General features: G+C 44.7%; 1 protein-coding gene across 1 annotated transcript in view; it reads left to right on the forward strand.

The window, feature by feature from the left end:
* The window catches only part of LOC119122448 (P2X purinoceptor 3-like), a 103,785-nt gene that overhangs the window by 32,080 nt on the left and 54,308 nt on the right, over positions 1 to 17,397 (forward strand). The window contains exons 6-7 of the mRNA XM_037250772.1: positions 13,255 to 13,332; positions 13,433 to 13,574. Of these exons, the coding sequence (XP_037106667.1) occupies positions 13,255 to 13,332; positions 13,433 to 13,574 (220 nt within the window). The remainder of the gene's footprint in view (positions 1 to 13,254; positions 13,333 to 13,432; positions 13,575 to 17,397) is intronic.

The raw sequence follows: 17,397 nt of genomic DNA on the forward strand, positions 1-17,397 counted from the left end.
TTTAAGTCTGCAGTGTGGAAAAACTTCGGGTTCTACAAACGAGATGGAGAGCTGGATAAGACAACAGCCATATGTAAACTCTGCCGTGCAGCTATAAGATACACGGGCAGCACAACGAATTTGTCTACACAATGTGTATAACTGTATAAACTTAATGCACTTTTAAAAGCTTAACTTGAAAACATGTCTTTGTGTAGGCCCTAAATTGCTCTACAACATGCACTTAAGAGAAATCTTAATTTTTGTTAAAGGTTATACTTATACCCTAAAGTTCCAGAGAGACCTGCAATTAATCACTCTCTATGTTGTACTTGCTGTGTTTCAAAATAAAAAAGCACAGCCAGCTTTAATGCTTCAAGTGCCAAAACTTGAACTATGTATTCCATGGTGTATTTTTTTTCTGCATTGCATCGTATCGTATCGCAATGTTTTAAAATTACATCATACTGTATCGCACCGTATCGCAGGAGATGGGACAATCGTATCGCATCTTAACATTGGCAATTTCATGAATTGTGAATGCATCGAATCGTTGGCAGTGTATCAAGATGTGTATCGTATCGCTTTGATGGTGAAAATTCCCATCCCTACAACATACAATAATAATATTGAGTAAATGTGGGATAACATTTGTGCAACTACTTCAACAGATATTAAGTAAATGTGGGATAACGTACGTATGTGCAACTACTTAAACGTAAATAAAGTAAATATGGGCTAACTTACAGTAATCCCTCACTGCATCGGTTCATTTATCGCGGCTTCAGTACATCGCGAATTCCCCCCCCCAAAAAAAAAAATCAAAATATAATTTCTAACTTAAGTAATTATGGCACGAAGGTGGCCCGCCCGCCAACAGAAGGCAGCGAGTGCCCACATAATTGCAGTACGTACACTTGTACCTTATTATAAAAAAGTTGTTATAATAAGAGTTCTAAAAACATATTTACAGTATTGTACCTTGTTATAAATTTTTTTTATCCTAATAGAAAAGTTATAAAAACACATTTACAATATGTACACTTGTATCTTGTTATAAAAAAGTTGTTATAATAATAAAAGAGTTCTAAAAACATGTTTACAGTATGTATACCTTAGCACAGGGGTCACCAACACGGTGCCCATGGGCACCAGGTAGCCCTTGAGGACCGCACGAGTCGCCCGCAGGACTGTTCTAAAATTAGCTCAAATTGCGAGCTGCATCTATTTATTTTACAGTCAAACCTCGGTTTCCGAACATCCCTCCAAAGAAAGCAAGTGGGAACAGTAAAGCCATCCTAAAACACAAAGACGCTCTTAAAGCAATGCGACAGTGAGCGCCCGGCGCGCTGCGGTTGCGCGATCGGACCAAATTAAGCTCCCTGCGCACTGAGGTCCACTTAAATTTTGGAAAGTATATCAGGACTTTAAAAATATTTTCTAAATTTCAGCGACGGTTCTGTCACAACAATGTGACCAGCGCGGTGCAGTTGCGCGGTCGGCGACGCGCTACGGTTGTGCGTTCAGCGGTGCGCTGCAGTTGTGCGATCGGACAGAATTAAGCTCCCTGCGCACTTAGGTCCACTTAATTTCTGGAAAGTACATCAGGACTTTAAAAATATTTTAAATTTTTAAAATAATGCGACCAGTGCGGTTCAGTTGCACGGTGGCGGAAAAAATGCGCAAATGAAAAAAATGTTTTAAAAAGAGGCGTTTTTTTTAGTCTTGGAACGGACTAAAATGTTTTCTATTATTTGTTATGGGAAAAGTAGATTCGTAATTCGACCGATTCGCTTCTCGAACCGCCTTCTGGAACGGATTGTGGTCGAAAACCGAGGTTTGACTGTATTTTTGCTATTCTTGTTAAAATCACACTTACATGTGAACTGGAAATGACAATAATAACACATAGTGAAAGCTAAATTGAGCAAATTGGCTACTTCAGAAGTGTGTGTCAAACTGGTAGCCCTTTGCCTTAATCAGTACCCAGGAAGTAGCTCTTGGTTTAAGAAAGGTTGGTGACCCCTGCTTTAGCAACATCTACATATGTTATACACACACACGCGCGTATCATATTTATATTTATACATTGTTTTCTGTATGTCATTTATACTATAAAGTATTTACATGTTTGAAACTATTAGTTAATGTTCTAATGATAACATATGATTTTATATGGTTTGATATACATTTAGTGATTCACAAAAAATGTATGCATGTTAAGAATGAGAGGGTGACACTACTTCGCGGATTTCCACCTATCGCGGGTGGTCTTGGAACCAATTATCCGCGATAAAAGAGGGATTACTGTATATGCAACTACTTCAACAGATTTGTCTTTTCTACAAACCGGATTCGGTTGAAGTTGGGAAATTGTGTAAAATGTAATTAAAAACAAAATATAATGATTTGAAAATTCTTCTCAACCTATATTCAGTATGTGAGGTTACATCGCTGTGAGTCCGACGTGGTGCGCTGCAGCACAGGTGTCCCCCAGGGTACGGTGCTCTCTCCTTTCCTTTTCATCCTGTTCACTTCAGACTTTACCCATGACACCGCTCACTGCCACATCCAGAAGTTCTCCGACGACACGGCCATTGTTGGATATGTCTCGGAGGGGAACGACCTGGAATATAGGACTCATCAAAGACTTTGTCAGCTGGTGTGAGCTCAACCAGCTTCAGCTGAACACCAGCAAGACGAAGTAGTTGATTGTGAGCTTCGGGAGGACAGCACCCATCTTCACTCCGGTGAACATCCAGGGATCGGACATTGAGGTAGTGGAGAACTACGAATTCCTGGGTGTTCGCCTTAACAACAAACTGGACTGGACTGATCACACTCACGCCCTGTACAAGAAGGGCCAGAGTCGCCTCCACCTGCTGAGGAGACTGAGGTCCTACGGTGTGTGCAGGGCTCCCCTCCGGACCTTCTATGACTCTGTGGTGGCCTCAGCCATCCTCTACGCTGTGGTCTGCTGGGGTGGGGGCAGTACTGACCGGGACAGGGGGAGACTGAATAAGATGGTCAGACGAGCGAGCGAGCTCTGTCCTGGGCTGTCCCCTGGACTCCGTTGAGGTTGTGGGTGAGAGGAGGACGTTGATTAAGCTTAAATCCATCATGGACAACACCTCTCACCCCCTCCATGAGATTGTGCAGTCCCTGAGCAGCTCCTTTAGCGGCAGACTTTTGCACCCTTGGTGTAGGAAGGAACGGTTCCGCAGGTCCTTCATTCCCTCTGCTGTCAGACTTTACAACATGCATGCCACCTGATAAAATGAATGTGTTTCGTCTCTAATAGCAGCACTTGTGTTTGTTCTTGTCTGTTATTTACCCTTTTTTGTAATTCTGGCACTTGTTTTATTCTTGCACTCGTATTATTCTTGCACTCATATGCGCTACTGTGACAAGTGAATTTCCCCGCTGTGGGATGAATAAAGTTCTATCAATTCAATTGAATACACTACAAAGACAACATATTTAATGCTCAAACTCATATCAAACTTCTGTGGTCATGAAATCTTTCGAGTGGTTAGTGCTGAACCACCTGAAGGAGGTCACGGGCCCCCTGCTTGACCCCCTCCAGTTTGCCTACCGGGCAAACAGGTCAGTGGATGATGCGGTCAACATGGGACTGCACTACATCCTGCACCACCTGGACACCCCAGGAACGTACGCCAGGATCCTGTTTGTGGACTTCAGCTCGGCGTTCAACACCATCGCTCCTGACATCCTCCAACAGAAGCTCATCCAGCTTGCGGTGCCTGCCCCCACCTGTCAGTGGATCACCAGCTTCCTGACCAACAGGAGACAGCGTGTGAGGCTGGGGGGCATCACATCTGACACCCGGACCACCAATACTGGAGCCCCTCAGGGGTGCGTCCTCTCCCCACTGCTCTTCTCTCTCTACACCAATGATTTCTCCTCAGATGACTCTCCTGTGAAGCTCCTGAAGTATGCAGACGACACCACTCTCATCGGACTGATCCAGGACAGTGATGAGACTGCGTACAGACAGGAGGTGGAGCGGCTGGTCCACTGGTGCAACCAAAACCATCTGGAGCTGAACCCGCTCAAGACCGTGGAGATGACAGTGGATTTCAGGCGAGACCCTTCACCACTTTTACCCCTCACTATCCGCAGTAATACTATTCTCTCCACAGACACCTTCAAGTTCCTGGGAACCACAATCTCTCGGGACCTGAAATGGACCGGCCACATAGACTCTGTCCGGAAGAAGGCCCAGCAGAGGCTGTACTTCCTGAGACAGCTCAAGAAGTTCAACCTGCCGCGAGAGCTTCTGAAGACCTTCTACACTGCCATCATCCAGTCTGTCCTCTGCACCTCCATCACTGTCTGGTTTGGATCAGCCTCCAAACAAGACAAGCACAGACTGCAACGGACAATCAGGACTGCAGAAAAGATCATTGGAATCAACCTCCCATCTATCCAAGACTTGTACCTGTCCAGGACCAGGAAACGTGCAAGGAACATCTCTACAGACCCTTCTCACCCAGGTTGCAGTCTGTTTGAACTACTCCCCTCCGGACGGCATTATAGAGCTCGGTACGCCAAAACCAGCAGACACCGAGACAGCTTCTTCCCCCAGGCTGTTGCTCTGATGAACTCACACCACTCATAGAGTCTCAGAGGCATTACTGTGCAATAACATCCTGCTCTTCACACCTTTTGAATTTGTCTACACTGTTTTTGCCATTATTCACATGTCCTGAGTGTTGTTAGTCACCTATATGTTGAACAGAGGGTGTGTTTTACCGAAGTCAAATTCCTTGTTTGGCACGCTCAAACATGGCGAATAAAAACTCTTGAATCTTGAATCTTGAATAAAGTTTATTTTATTTTTCAAATAATAATTAACTTGGAATTTCATGGCTGCAACACGTGCAGTAGAATTTGGGAAAGGGCATGTTTACCACTTCGTTACATCACCTTTCCTTTTAATAACACTCAATAAATGTTTCGAAAGAGAGGAGACTAAATCTCTTAGCTTCTCATGTGGAATTCTTTCCCATTCTTGCTTGATGAACCGCTTCAGTTGTTCGACAGTCCGGGGTCTTCCCTGTCGTATTTTACGCTTCATAATGCGCCACACATTTTCAGTGGGAGACAGGTCTGGAATGCAAGCAGGCCAGGGGAGAACCTGGACTCCTTTACTTAGAAGCCACACTGTTGTAACACGTGCAGAATGTGGCTTGGCATTATCTAGCTGAAATAAGCAGCGGCGTCCATGGAAAAGACATCGCTTGGATGGCAGCATATGTTGCTCCAAAATCTGTATGTACTTTTCAGCATTTATGTTGCCTTCACAGAAATGTAAGCCACCCATGTGTCAATCGTGCACTTATCTGATGTAAGTGACCGGCTCTCTGTTTAAAGGGTAAAATTCCGTACTTTAGCCCCTCTGCTGTAACGCAGTCTGTAGGGGAGACGAGAATTGATTTAAGACGGTACGGAAAGAAGATTCGTTCCGAGTCTAACCGCTGTTCAGGTAACTAATCCATTGTTAGATTAATTCCGTCATTTCCGGACGCCATTCCCACTGACATCAAAGAAATCCGAGGGTTGAGTAACTACTTTGTCGAGACCCAGGATCTCCTCGATCGCGGCCGTTTCAGCGGCTCTCCTTTCCTATTAAGATTGTTGCTTTTGTTATCCGCTCGGAATAGTTTAGCTGTCTTTGTTAAGACCGCAGGAACTCGTTTATTTTCACTAGCGTACACTCACACTAGCTGAGTTTATGTTAACGGTTTCGAACCAGATTCTGACACTCCCTGATGTCAAGGATTAAAGCTGTCTTCATTTAAAAAAGAACTGAATGGTTTAAAGCAGTGGTCCCCAACCACCGGGCCGCGGACCGGTACCGGTCCGTGGGTCACTTTGTACCGTACACAGAAAAAAAATAAAAATTGTTTTAATCGACGATCAATTAATTCAGGTCAAGACGCTCGTCCCGGTCACGTGACATGTTTCCCCAGTCGAGCCCGCAAAGCTAGCAAAAATGAGTAAGTATTTATTTTCAAGAAATGAGCAAGAAACAGAGATGTTTGGAAAGCTTCTTCGGAAAGGGAAAAAAGCTCAATGAGGAGACGGAAGAAGAAGAGGCTACGACTTCTAAGAAAAGGAAAGCTGCATTTAAAAGACTATGACGCGCCAAGCCCACTCTGCATAATATGTGGCGACAGGCTAGCTAACGAGGCAATGAAGCCCTCAAAACTGCTTCGGCACATGGAGACCAAGCATCCTGCATTAAAAGACAAACCTTAACCACTTCGGGTGTCATTGTCTCCGATTACGCCTAGATGGGACCGGCTCGTTTCTGAGAAACAAGCTCAGTGCTCCCACTAATTCAATGTAATGGTGAGTTTTATTTTAATGTCGTTTATACTTGTTTTTATGCCAGTCGCATCATTTTATTTCATCGTATTCATATATTTATTATAAATGTATTATTTATTTATATAAATGTATTATTTAGTTATATAAATCTATTATTTATTTATATAAAGGCCGGTCCGCGAAAATATTTCTGACACGTAACCGGTCCGTGGCGCAAAAAAGGTTGGGGATCACTGGTTTAAAGTATGACTATGACAGAGAAACAAAAGAGATTTAAAGCATAAAAGATCAAAATAATCATTAATCGATCTTAAATGATTATAACGTAGAAATTTAATGAATAAGCAAAAAAGAGAATTACAAGTTTCAATTGTTCGAACAACTAACAATAATTTCCACTTACCATTCTCAATAGAGCTAAAATTATTCAGTCTCGAAGTTCTCTCGATTGAAAACTCAAAAATATAGTAAAAAAGGGTAAGAGGCTAGAGGTCTAAAATGCTGTTTGGTGGAAAAGTCGAGTGATCAGTTCTCCTTGTTCCAAAATCCTAATTCTGTTTAAAAGAACAGGCTGGCCTAAAGAATGGAGATGACGACGCCCTAAAAATGGCTCCTCCGTCCTTCACCGAGGTCTGCATCTCCTAGCCTGTCTTTGAGCTTAAAAATTGACTACCGTTTTTTTCCATGTATAATGCGCAAAATTTAACTAATTTATTGTCCTAAAATCCGGGGTGCGCATTATACATGGGTACAATGTTTTTTTAATTTTTATTTTTTTTAAATTTCTTTTTTTTTTTTTTTTTGAAGAAAATCATGGTACAACAATTTTTGAAGAAAATCTTGTCACGGATGGAGTGTGGAAAGGAAGAGGGCGACCAAGTGCAGCTTGAACCAGGGTTCATTGGAGGAACTCAAAACACAGACTTGGTAAACTAACATAACTCTCTAACAAAACCAACAACAGGACTGACCGACAAAGACGTGGAACAAAAAGACAGGGGGACATTACCAAAGACAGGAACAGAAACCTGTGTTATTGTCAAATATTGTTTGTTTTTTAATCTCCATCGCGGACTGGACATCATACGGAGGCAGTATCACTGCGCATGCGCACTATGGATCCGATGCGAATAGTCCTCTTCTCTTCTTGACTGACAATGAATGTGAAAGTTTAATACATACAATCAGCAAATAACAAAATACGTATTACAGGTAATATTTTATTTCACAACACTTTGCCTTGTTCCTTTCGTCTCTGCTGTTCACTTCAAACACGCTCCATACGAACGCAATGCTCTCGTATCAGACGCTTGCTCGATCACCTGCTCGTTTGCTGTCACAATGTACCCTACACAAATCCGAAACATTTGTTGCGGCTCCGAGTCACGACGAGGGGCAAATTTTGGTTTCCAAGGGTGTTTTTATTCCTCTTCAACTTCTCTCCCATACAGAGCCGCCTTTTCACATGTCCGCACGTCACTTTCCTCTCTTTTCATTTTAACCTAACTGATCGCGGTGGTGCCTTTATGGGCAGTCGGAGAAATCAACGCCAACAAAAAAAATACATCCATTAAGACCATACCAAAGACTATAAAAATGGGACCCATTGCCTCCCTGCTTGGCACTCAGCATTAAGGGTTGGAATTGGGGGGTTAGATCACCAAATGATTCCCGAGCGCGGCGCCGCTGCTGCTCACTGCTCCCCTCTCCCCCAGGGGATGGATCAAAATCACACGGGGATGGGTCAAATGCAGAGGACAAATCTCACCACACCCAGATGCGTGTGTGACGATCATTGGGACTTTAAAAAAAATAAAATAAATTTGGGTGCGTATTATACATGGGTACAGGCTTTTTTCCAGCATTGACATGCCATTTTTAGGGTGCGTATTATACATGGGGGCGCATTATACATGGAAAAAACGGTAAGTCCAATTTGAAGATAATAAAAATTCATTTTAACGGACCTAGGGTTAATCTCATAGTGAATGAAATCTAGCTTTGTCTAATCGGCGTTCTCGACCCACAGCATTAGCCGCAGGGGCCATACCCCTGACGGGGAAAGCCCACCGGGCGAGAGAGAGCGATGCTCTTTGTCTGAATGAACCTTTTATACCAGTCCAGTTTGTGGGTACTATGCCTGCTTGGTCACGTACCAGTTTCTTTCCATGACGTCATACATTGGCCTCAGATGACCCAAATGCTTCCAGAATAGACTGCACCTGCATCTCGGCCGGTCTCAACCGGATTCAACCAGATGAGGTGACCATGTTCTCACGGAAGTAACAATTTTCTCAGGGATGCTTCATCCTGTTTCCCACTTCCAAATCTTGTCAACTGTCTGTCAACGTGACATTTGCAAATGTTTTTTCTCTGACTTGTATTCCGTCAAACAGCATTTTGTTTAGGCTTCAACAGGATGAACGTGACCGAGGTCACGCTCATATGTGGGATCTCAGTCTTCCACCACTTAGTATCACCATTAACCCTTTCCGCCTCCTTGTTTTCGCTCACATTGATACATTCATGTGTAAATGGAACATCAATATTACATACATGTTTGATACTGATCAAACATCGTGACAATAATAACACATACTTTCACAATAGTCAATTTAACACATAATCATAACTATGATCGTGGATTCTCTTAGTTAAAAGGTTAAAACATTCAAGCATCTTCAAAACGTATTTTGACAAGCTGGTGACCTCTAGGTCAAGGTCAAGCTCAAACTCAAGTGCGGGATTGCAGTCTTCCACCCACGGTATCACTGTCAACCCCTTGTCCTTACTCAACTCTTAATACATTCATGTGTAAATGAAACATCAGTGCTATGATGCTGCTCAAGTTGCTACTAACTATACAATATTGCAAAGCAGAATAAAATAAAGTATATTGCAGCTTACTCTAACTGTGATTAACATGTCTCATTCTCATTACCTAACGATGAACATGGGCTTCCCTAGTTAGCAAATTAAAATATTCAAGCAGTTTCAAAGTATATTATAGCAAAACAAAATAATATAACATAATCCAAAATTGTGTGTTGCTGTGCTTCAGAACAAGTCTTTACCTAATCGATGACTCTTTAAACTATTAATTTACTATGTTAGGTCAATCTGACTTTGGCACCATCTTCTGGTGAAATTTGGAACTGGAATGGAGGTTTACTGGTTCAACCAACAAATTCCCCTTTACCAATTTAACAATAGTTAATTTTGAAGTACTAACTTTTAAGTAACCCCTACTCAGGCCCCCTTCTTCAGGTCTTCCACGTCAAGGTTTGAAATATGGAATTTCATCTTAGCCAATTCATCTGGGCCAAATCCAATACACACTCACGCACCATCTTTTACCATCCTATCCACCATGTAACTCGACACATTCCATGGGAACTAATGCACTCCCATACCATCACAGATGCTGGCTTTTGAACTTTTCGTTGATAACAGTCCGGATGGTCCGCTTCCTCTTTGGTCCGGAGGGCACGACGTCCAGTGTTTCCAAGAACAATTTGAAAAGTGGACTCATCAGACCACAAAACACTTTTCCATTGTGCATCAGTCCATTTTACATGAGCTCGGGCCCAGAGAACCTGGCGGGGTTTCTGGATGTTGTTCATAAACGGCTTTTGCTTTGCATGGTAGAACTGTATTTACTGACAGTGGTTTATCTGAAGTTTTCCTGAGCCCATTTGGTGATATCCTTTACACACTCATGTAGGTTTTTAAGGCAGTGTCATCTGAGGGATCGAAGGTCACGGTCATTCAGTCTTGGTTTCCGGCTGTGGCGCTTACGTTCTGTGATTTCACCAGATTCTCTGAACCTTTTGATGATATTATGGACTGTAGATGTTGAAATCCCTAAATTCCTTGCAATTTTGCTTTGAGAAATGTTGTTCTTAAACTGTTCAACTATTTTCTCACGCAGTTGTGGACAAAGTGGTGAACCTCGCCCCATCCTTGCTTGTGAATGGTTGGGGAGGCTTCTTTTATACACGATCATGGTACCTACCTGTGCCCAATTAGCCTGATCACATGTGGGATGTTCCAAATAGGTGTTTGATGAGCTTTTCTCAGCTTTCTCAGTATTTTTTGCCACCTTTCCCAACTTCTACTGGACGTGTTGCAGCCATGAAATTCTAAGTTAATTATTATTTGGCAAAAAACAATTAACTTTATCGGTTTGAACATTAAATACGTTGTCTTTGTAGTGTATTCAATTGAATATGGGTTGAAAAGGATTTTCAAATCGTTGTATTTTGTTTTTATTTACATTTTACACAATTTCCCAACTTCAACCGAATCCGGTTTGTATAACACTTAAAGAAAAACAGTCCCATTCAACAACAATCTATGGATAAGAACTACAGGGATGATTTGGAGTGAAAGGAGTTCTCTTGAACTAAACAGAGAACTTTGTTGGTGCAAGGGAGTTCTGCTCATAACTAGTGAGGGCCTCTGACAGGGATGGCTAAGAAAGGAAGGGAAGTATAAAACCACACGTATGATTGGGAGTTAAAATTCTTTGGAGCTAGATAGAGAACTTTGTTGGAGCAAGGGAGTCGTACTCGTAGATTATGAGGGCCTCTGTGAGGGGTGACCAGTGCTCCACCATCCAATTATTCCAACAACTGTCCAAAAAGGGAAACCTCGCAGACTGTAACAACTGGTGGGGCATCACACTGCTGTTGATCCCTGGCAAGGTATTCTGCAGTGTGCTGCTCCAACGTCTAAAACATGAGGTAGACACCATCCTAATGGAAGAACAAGCTGGCTTCCGAAAGGGAAGGTCCTGCTCAGAACAGATCTTCACTCTTCGCAACATCATGCCAAGAACTCCAGACACCCCTCATCATCAATTACATCGATTTCAAGAGAGCTTTCGACAGCATCCCCCGGAAATCACTGTGGCATATTCTCCAGCTATATGACACAGAACTATAAAGTATTTCAAACAGATTTTAATTATTTATAATTTATTTTAGAATTATCCATCCATCCATCCATTTTCTGTACCACTTTATCCCCACGGGGGTCACGGGCGTGCTGGAGCCTATCCTAGCTGTCATCGGGCAGTAGACGGGGACACCCTTAACTGGTTGCCAGCCAATCGCAGGGCACACAGAGACGAACAACCATCCGCACTTGCACTCACACCTAGGGGCAATTTGGAGTGCTCAATCGGCCTACCAAGCATGTTTTTGGGGATGTGGGAGGAAACCGGAGTGCCCAGAGAAAACCCACGCGGACACGGGGAGAACATGCAAACTCCACACAGGGAGGGCCGGAGGTAGGATCGAACACGCACCCTCCTAACTGTGAGGCGGACGTGTCAGCCAGTGCGCCACCGAGCCGCCTCTTTAGAATTATATCATATAATAATACCATAATCATTATTATGTCACCGTTGCTGTTTATCTGAGTCACGGATAGAACCAACTCTCAAATTAGCATTGGCTTGGAAGCGTAGAGAGCTCAACGCTGAGTTAAAAGTCTCAATATAATATTTCAAGTCAGGGGAAGTGTCAATGGTGTGAAATGAGCTGTTCATTAATATTTATAGGATTAATATTTATAGACTGGGCTAGTGGCACCACAGCATTACCATCTGCTCCTCTTTCTGGGCGGTCAATTTTCATAGTGGAGTCACGTTTGTGATGGTTTTACCTTCGTTCATGTCGCTCTCATGATTGCTGTCAATTGTTTCTGTTTCCAGTTTCGTTTGCGCTCATCTATTGTTTTTTGTTTATGTCACATGACCGCAAAGACAGGTAAGGATTATTATCATATCAAACACCTTTGAATAGGAAAATATTGGCTCAAAATGACGGTGATTACTACCTTAAACTAGACGACCGTGCTGACAGGAGTGCGCAGAGACTCCAGAGAAACTTTAAGAATCAGTTATTAGTCTGAGACTGTGAAAGCCATTAGGTGTAAACCCAGCATGAGTTGGAGTCAGGCAGGGCTGTCAAACACATAATCCAGCTCAGTCGGACACTTGGTAATACAATAAAGGAGTTTGGTATGGCCTAGTTGGTTCAAGACATGGCACGCCTGCCAATAAGCACATTAGTTTTTACCCCCAAACGGCTTTGGGCCCTGCTTCTTCACCAATCAAATAAGCAACTCAGTTGACGGAGGGCATACAGGAGCCCGAGCAAGGTGACCCAAAGAAAACTGATTATTCTTGGGGTTGTGGTTTAAGACCCTCCATAATGGCAACAACCAACAAAGCAACTTTTTCATCACCAGACACATGCCATTGGGGCATTTATTTGGAGCAAGGCCTGGAAATGGGTCTTGATTGGAGCATCTGGTAGTCTGGCAGGGCATAGCTTGAAGAGGATACGTGGGCCCACCTTCTCACGGGCTCACAACCCTTGTAAATGGTAAGCTAATTTTGGGGGCTGGAGATGAGGACTCGGGGGTCCCTGGCTACAAAAACTGACTGAGTCTGAAATGTGGAAATTAGCCCTCTGACAAGAAAGGAGCCTGAGCTGGTGTGCCAAGTTCTAGTGAGACACATGCTGACTTGCCTTGACACATGGCTTTGTTGTGCAGTCATCTTGAGAGGGGTTGAACTTTCTTCTTTTGTTCTTTTCTTTCCATTAAAATTTTGATTCAAGGATAGGCACAAAATCCATGTCAAGGTGCAACAAATAATGTTGGCAAACACAGCAACTCAGACACAACAAAAGTACTTCAGCCGAGTGAATTAAACAGTCTTTAATATTTAAATCCTTATAAATATGCAGCACCTGCTCAAGTTGAGTGCTCGTGCCTTGCTGATCAAGCAGGTATGTTATAATGTGACTGTAAGGATGCAGTTTCTTATGACTCCAGATGAAACAGCCTTTAAATAATTTTTAACTCATTTTATTTTAACTAATTTTAATTTTGTCCCTTTGTCAGCACACCAATGATGGAAGTGGAAAATTTCACAATTTTCATCAAAAACAGTATTCGATTTCCAACCTTCAACTACACAAAGTAAGTTGATGAAATGAAATGTGAAACTTTAAAAGTATACAATGAATTATTTGATTTATGCTATATTATTCACAACGAGATATGTTTTCTCTATGCTCAGAGGCAACTTCCTCCCCACCATTACTGACAAGTACATCAATCAATGCAACTTTGACATGGTCAACAATACTTACTGCCCAATCTTCAAAGTGGGAGATGTCGTCCGCTATGCGCAACAGAACTTCACCAAACTTGCAGACAAGGTAGAGTCCGGTACTATTGTGTTTCCCACTGACTCTGCATTTCGCATTGTTCACACATTAACCCATTTGCATTACTTCTCAACAATACGTGTGTCGATGACTATAAATATCTCACAATTTTCTCTAAAACTATTGAAACAAAATTGTTTTTGTTCTAACTACAGATAAAGAATTTAAACTCAACAAATGAATGAGACAAAAGCTTGCGACTCTTGTGAGGATAAGCGGTTCAGATAATTGATGGATAGAATGAGAAAATATTTTTTTTTACCTTCGAATATCTTGATATAATATCTCATTTGTCACGATGTAGGCTCCACAGAGACTTGAAAGGGATAAGTGAATTTTAGTTTTTTTATGGTTACAAAATATCACATATCTCCAGCATTGGGCAGTAACTTTGTACCTCCAAAATAGTCCTTTTTCAGGAGACCCCAAGCAAGCCGTTTTCAACACTTTAGATTAGTCAATGTTAAAATTAACACCCACGTGTAATAGCTTTTCGATCAAATGTAAAATATTTAACAAATGGTAACTTATGAGGTTTCAACCCGACATCAACAGTGACCATGAAACAACTGCTAGAGAGAGAGAGAGAGAGAGAGAAAGAGAGAGAGAGAGTGAGAAATACTTTATTGATCCTGGGGGAAAATTCAGTTGCCAGCAGTTAAATACTACATATACAGGTATAGACAGAGACAATATACACATTGGACACGACAAAAATGACAACAAAAGACCGGAAGAGAATAGATCTGAATAGATTAAATAGATAGGCTAATAACAACAATTAATAATTAAATAGATCAAATAAATAAACAATAAACAGTTTCATGACAAATGACAACAAAAGACCGGAAGAGAATAGATCTGATTAGATTAAATAGATAGGTTAATAACACAGCTCTGTGTAATTAAGTGCTGACTTTTTGTATATCATCTTTGTTTTTATCCTGATATTTTGTGTTTATATTATTTATGTATTTATTTATTAATAAAGAAGAGGAAATTTCACTCAAATGTGATGTGAATGTTTATTACAAATGATGAAATTTCTGCTGTTTTCAAATGCACCCTGCTTCATTTTTTTCTCCTCTGCAATATTGTGAAAATCTGTCCCACTCTTTCTGCAAGTGATGTAATGTCACGTGCTGGCGCCACCTGTGACAGGATCACGCCCCCCCTGTCAGTGGAATCGCCGCCACCTGCCACGGGCTCATGGACAGCGCTATATCAGCGCCGCCAGCGCAGACCCGAGTGTCAGTCTGTCCCGTGATGCTGCTTCGCTCATCAGTCCCTGAGAAACTGACTCGCTTAACAATTCGGAAATCCCGCAGAATTGCTTGTCCACCCCAGCCAGATCGCCGCTCCAGCGCCAGCTGTTCCCATCTTCCCCCCCACACAATAAAGTCTCTGTCGCTACGCACTTGGCTGTACTGTCTGATCCCTTACAGTACAGACTGACCAACGCGATGCAGCCAGCGAACGACGAGACGGCATTGAGCCGACTGGAGCGAGCCGAGACCGCCATCAGCAGCCTGTCCGCCGACATCCGGAATCTGATCGAGGTTGGTCAACAACAACAGCTACAGCAGCAGGAGATGGCCCAAGCCCTCCAGAGACTGTCGGTGGCTGCGTTCCCGGCTGTCACGGCACCCCCGCACCGCCCGTCTGCCGAGGCCAGGAGGCTCGTGGACGTCCCGGAGCCCCGCCTCGGCAACATCGAGAAGTTTAACGGAGATCCCAAGCATGTGAGGGCATTCGTGACTAACTGCCGTATAATGTTCAGCCTCCAGCCCGTCACGTTTGCGTCGGAATCTGCCAAGGTCGGGTTCGTCCTAACCCACCTCACGGGCGAGGCGCGGCTGTGGGGTCTGGCCGAATACGAAAGGATGGCCCCGGCTTGCGATTTGTTCGACGCCTTCGCGGAGGAATTTCTCTGCCTATTCGACCTGGGCTCCGCCGCCGAAGACGCCACCGAGGAACTGGCGACGCTGCGTCAAGGTAGCCGATCGGTCGCGGAGTACGCACTTAAGTTCCAGACGTTGGCCGGCAGCACCGGATGGAACACGCTGGCGCTCGTTAGCACATTCCTCAACGGCCTCGCCGAGTACATGAAAGACGAACTAGTTTCCTGTGATCACCCGCGAACACTGAAGGGCGCGATGGACTTGGCGGCCCGAGTAGACCGGCGGATCCGGACGCGGCGGCGCGATCGGGAGCGGAGGTCCCTGCGGAACCCACGTGGTCACCTTCCTCCGTCTGCTGGGGACCCGCCAACCACACCACCCGCCGAGCCCATGGATCTGGGAAGGGCTCAGGTTCCCTCAGAGGAGCACCGTCAACGCTTCTCACTGGGCTTGTGTTTTTACTGTGGGGAGGGGGGTCATCGGGTGGCGGGGTGCCCGTTAAAAGGCCGGAGCTCACGCGGCGTCGGGGGATCCGCGTGAGCTCGACCAGCACCGGCTTTCCCAGTCCCAGCACGCTCACGCTACAGCCACGTGTCCAGCTTGCGGCGGGCGACCAGAACGTGGCAGCCTTGGTGGATTCCGGGGCGGAGGGGAACATCATGGACATTAGCCTGGCACGTCAGTGGGGTATCGACTTCCTGCCTCTGAGCCCGTCCATTCCCGCATGTGCCATTGATGGCCATCTGATCGGCGAGGTGGCTTTCGTGACGGAACCAGTTAAGTTACTGCTCTCCGGCAATCACCACGAGACCATCCAGTTTTTTCTTCTTTCCCTCCCAGGACAGCAGCTCATACTGGGGCACCCTTGGTTGCGGCAGCACAACCCGGTGCTGGACTGGGGAAGTGGGGGTTGTTCGGCAGTGGAGTGAACGCTGCCATCGGGTGTGCCTGAAGGCGGCCACCAGGCCACTCGGGAGAGCCCCACCCAGGTACAGTCCCGACATCTCCAATGTACCAGCATTGTATCACGAACTCAAAGAGGTTTTTAGTAAAGCCAGGGCCACTTCTCTTCCTCCACACCGGTCCTACGATTGCGCCATCGATCTGTTGCCCGGCACCTTCCCTCCCAAGGGACGCGTCTACTCCCTGTCCGCTCTTGAGCGCCGGGCTATGGAGGAATACATCCGGGAATCCCTGGCGGCCGGTATCATACGGTCGTCCTCTTCACCTGCGGGAGCGGGGTTTTTCTTCGTGAAGAAGAAGGAGCGCACACTCCACCCGTGCGTCGACTACCGGGGAATAAACGAGATCACTGTAAAGAACCGATACCCTCTGCCTCTTCTTTCTTCCGCCTTCGAGTGCCTTCAGGGTGCCATCATCTTCACAAAGCTGGATCTTCGCAACGCCTATCACCTGATCCGCATCCGGGAGGGAGACGAGTGGAAGACGGCTTTCAACACCCCGAGCGGACACTACGAGTACTTGGTGGTTCCGTTTGGGCTCACCAACGCCCCAGCGGTTTTCCAGTCCTTGATAAATGACGTGTTACGAGACATGCTGGACAAATTCGTGTTCGTTTATTTGGACGACATCCTCATCTTCTCCCGCTCGCTCCCTGAGCACATCAAGCATGTTCGGGCGGTGCTGCGCCGCCTCCTGGAGAATTCGCTCTTCGTGAAGGCAGAGAAGTGCGAGTTCCACGCCTCCTCTGTCAAATTCCTCGGCTACGTGGTGCGTGAGGGATCCATCGAAATGGACCCTGGGAAGGTGCAAGCGGTCACGTCATGGCCTGTTCCCGAAACACGCAAGCGGCTGCAACAGTTCTTAGGATTCGCGAACTTTTATTGCCGTTTTATCCGTGGATACAGCACGGTGGCCGCGCCCCTCACCGCCCTTACCAGCCCCGCCTCCCC

Source organism: Syngnathus acus, chromosome 1 (genome assembly GCF_901709675.1).
Source record: "Syngnathus acus chromosome 1, fSynAcu1.2, whole genome shotgun sequence".
Classification (NCBI taxonomy): Eukaryota; Metazoa; Chordata; class Actinopteri; order Syngnathiformes; family Syngnathidae; genus Syngnathus; species Syngnathus acus.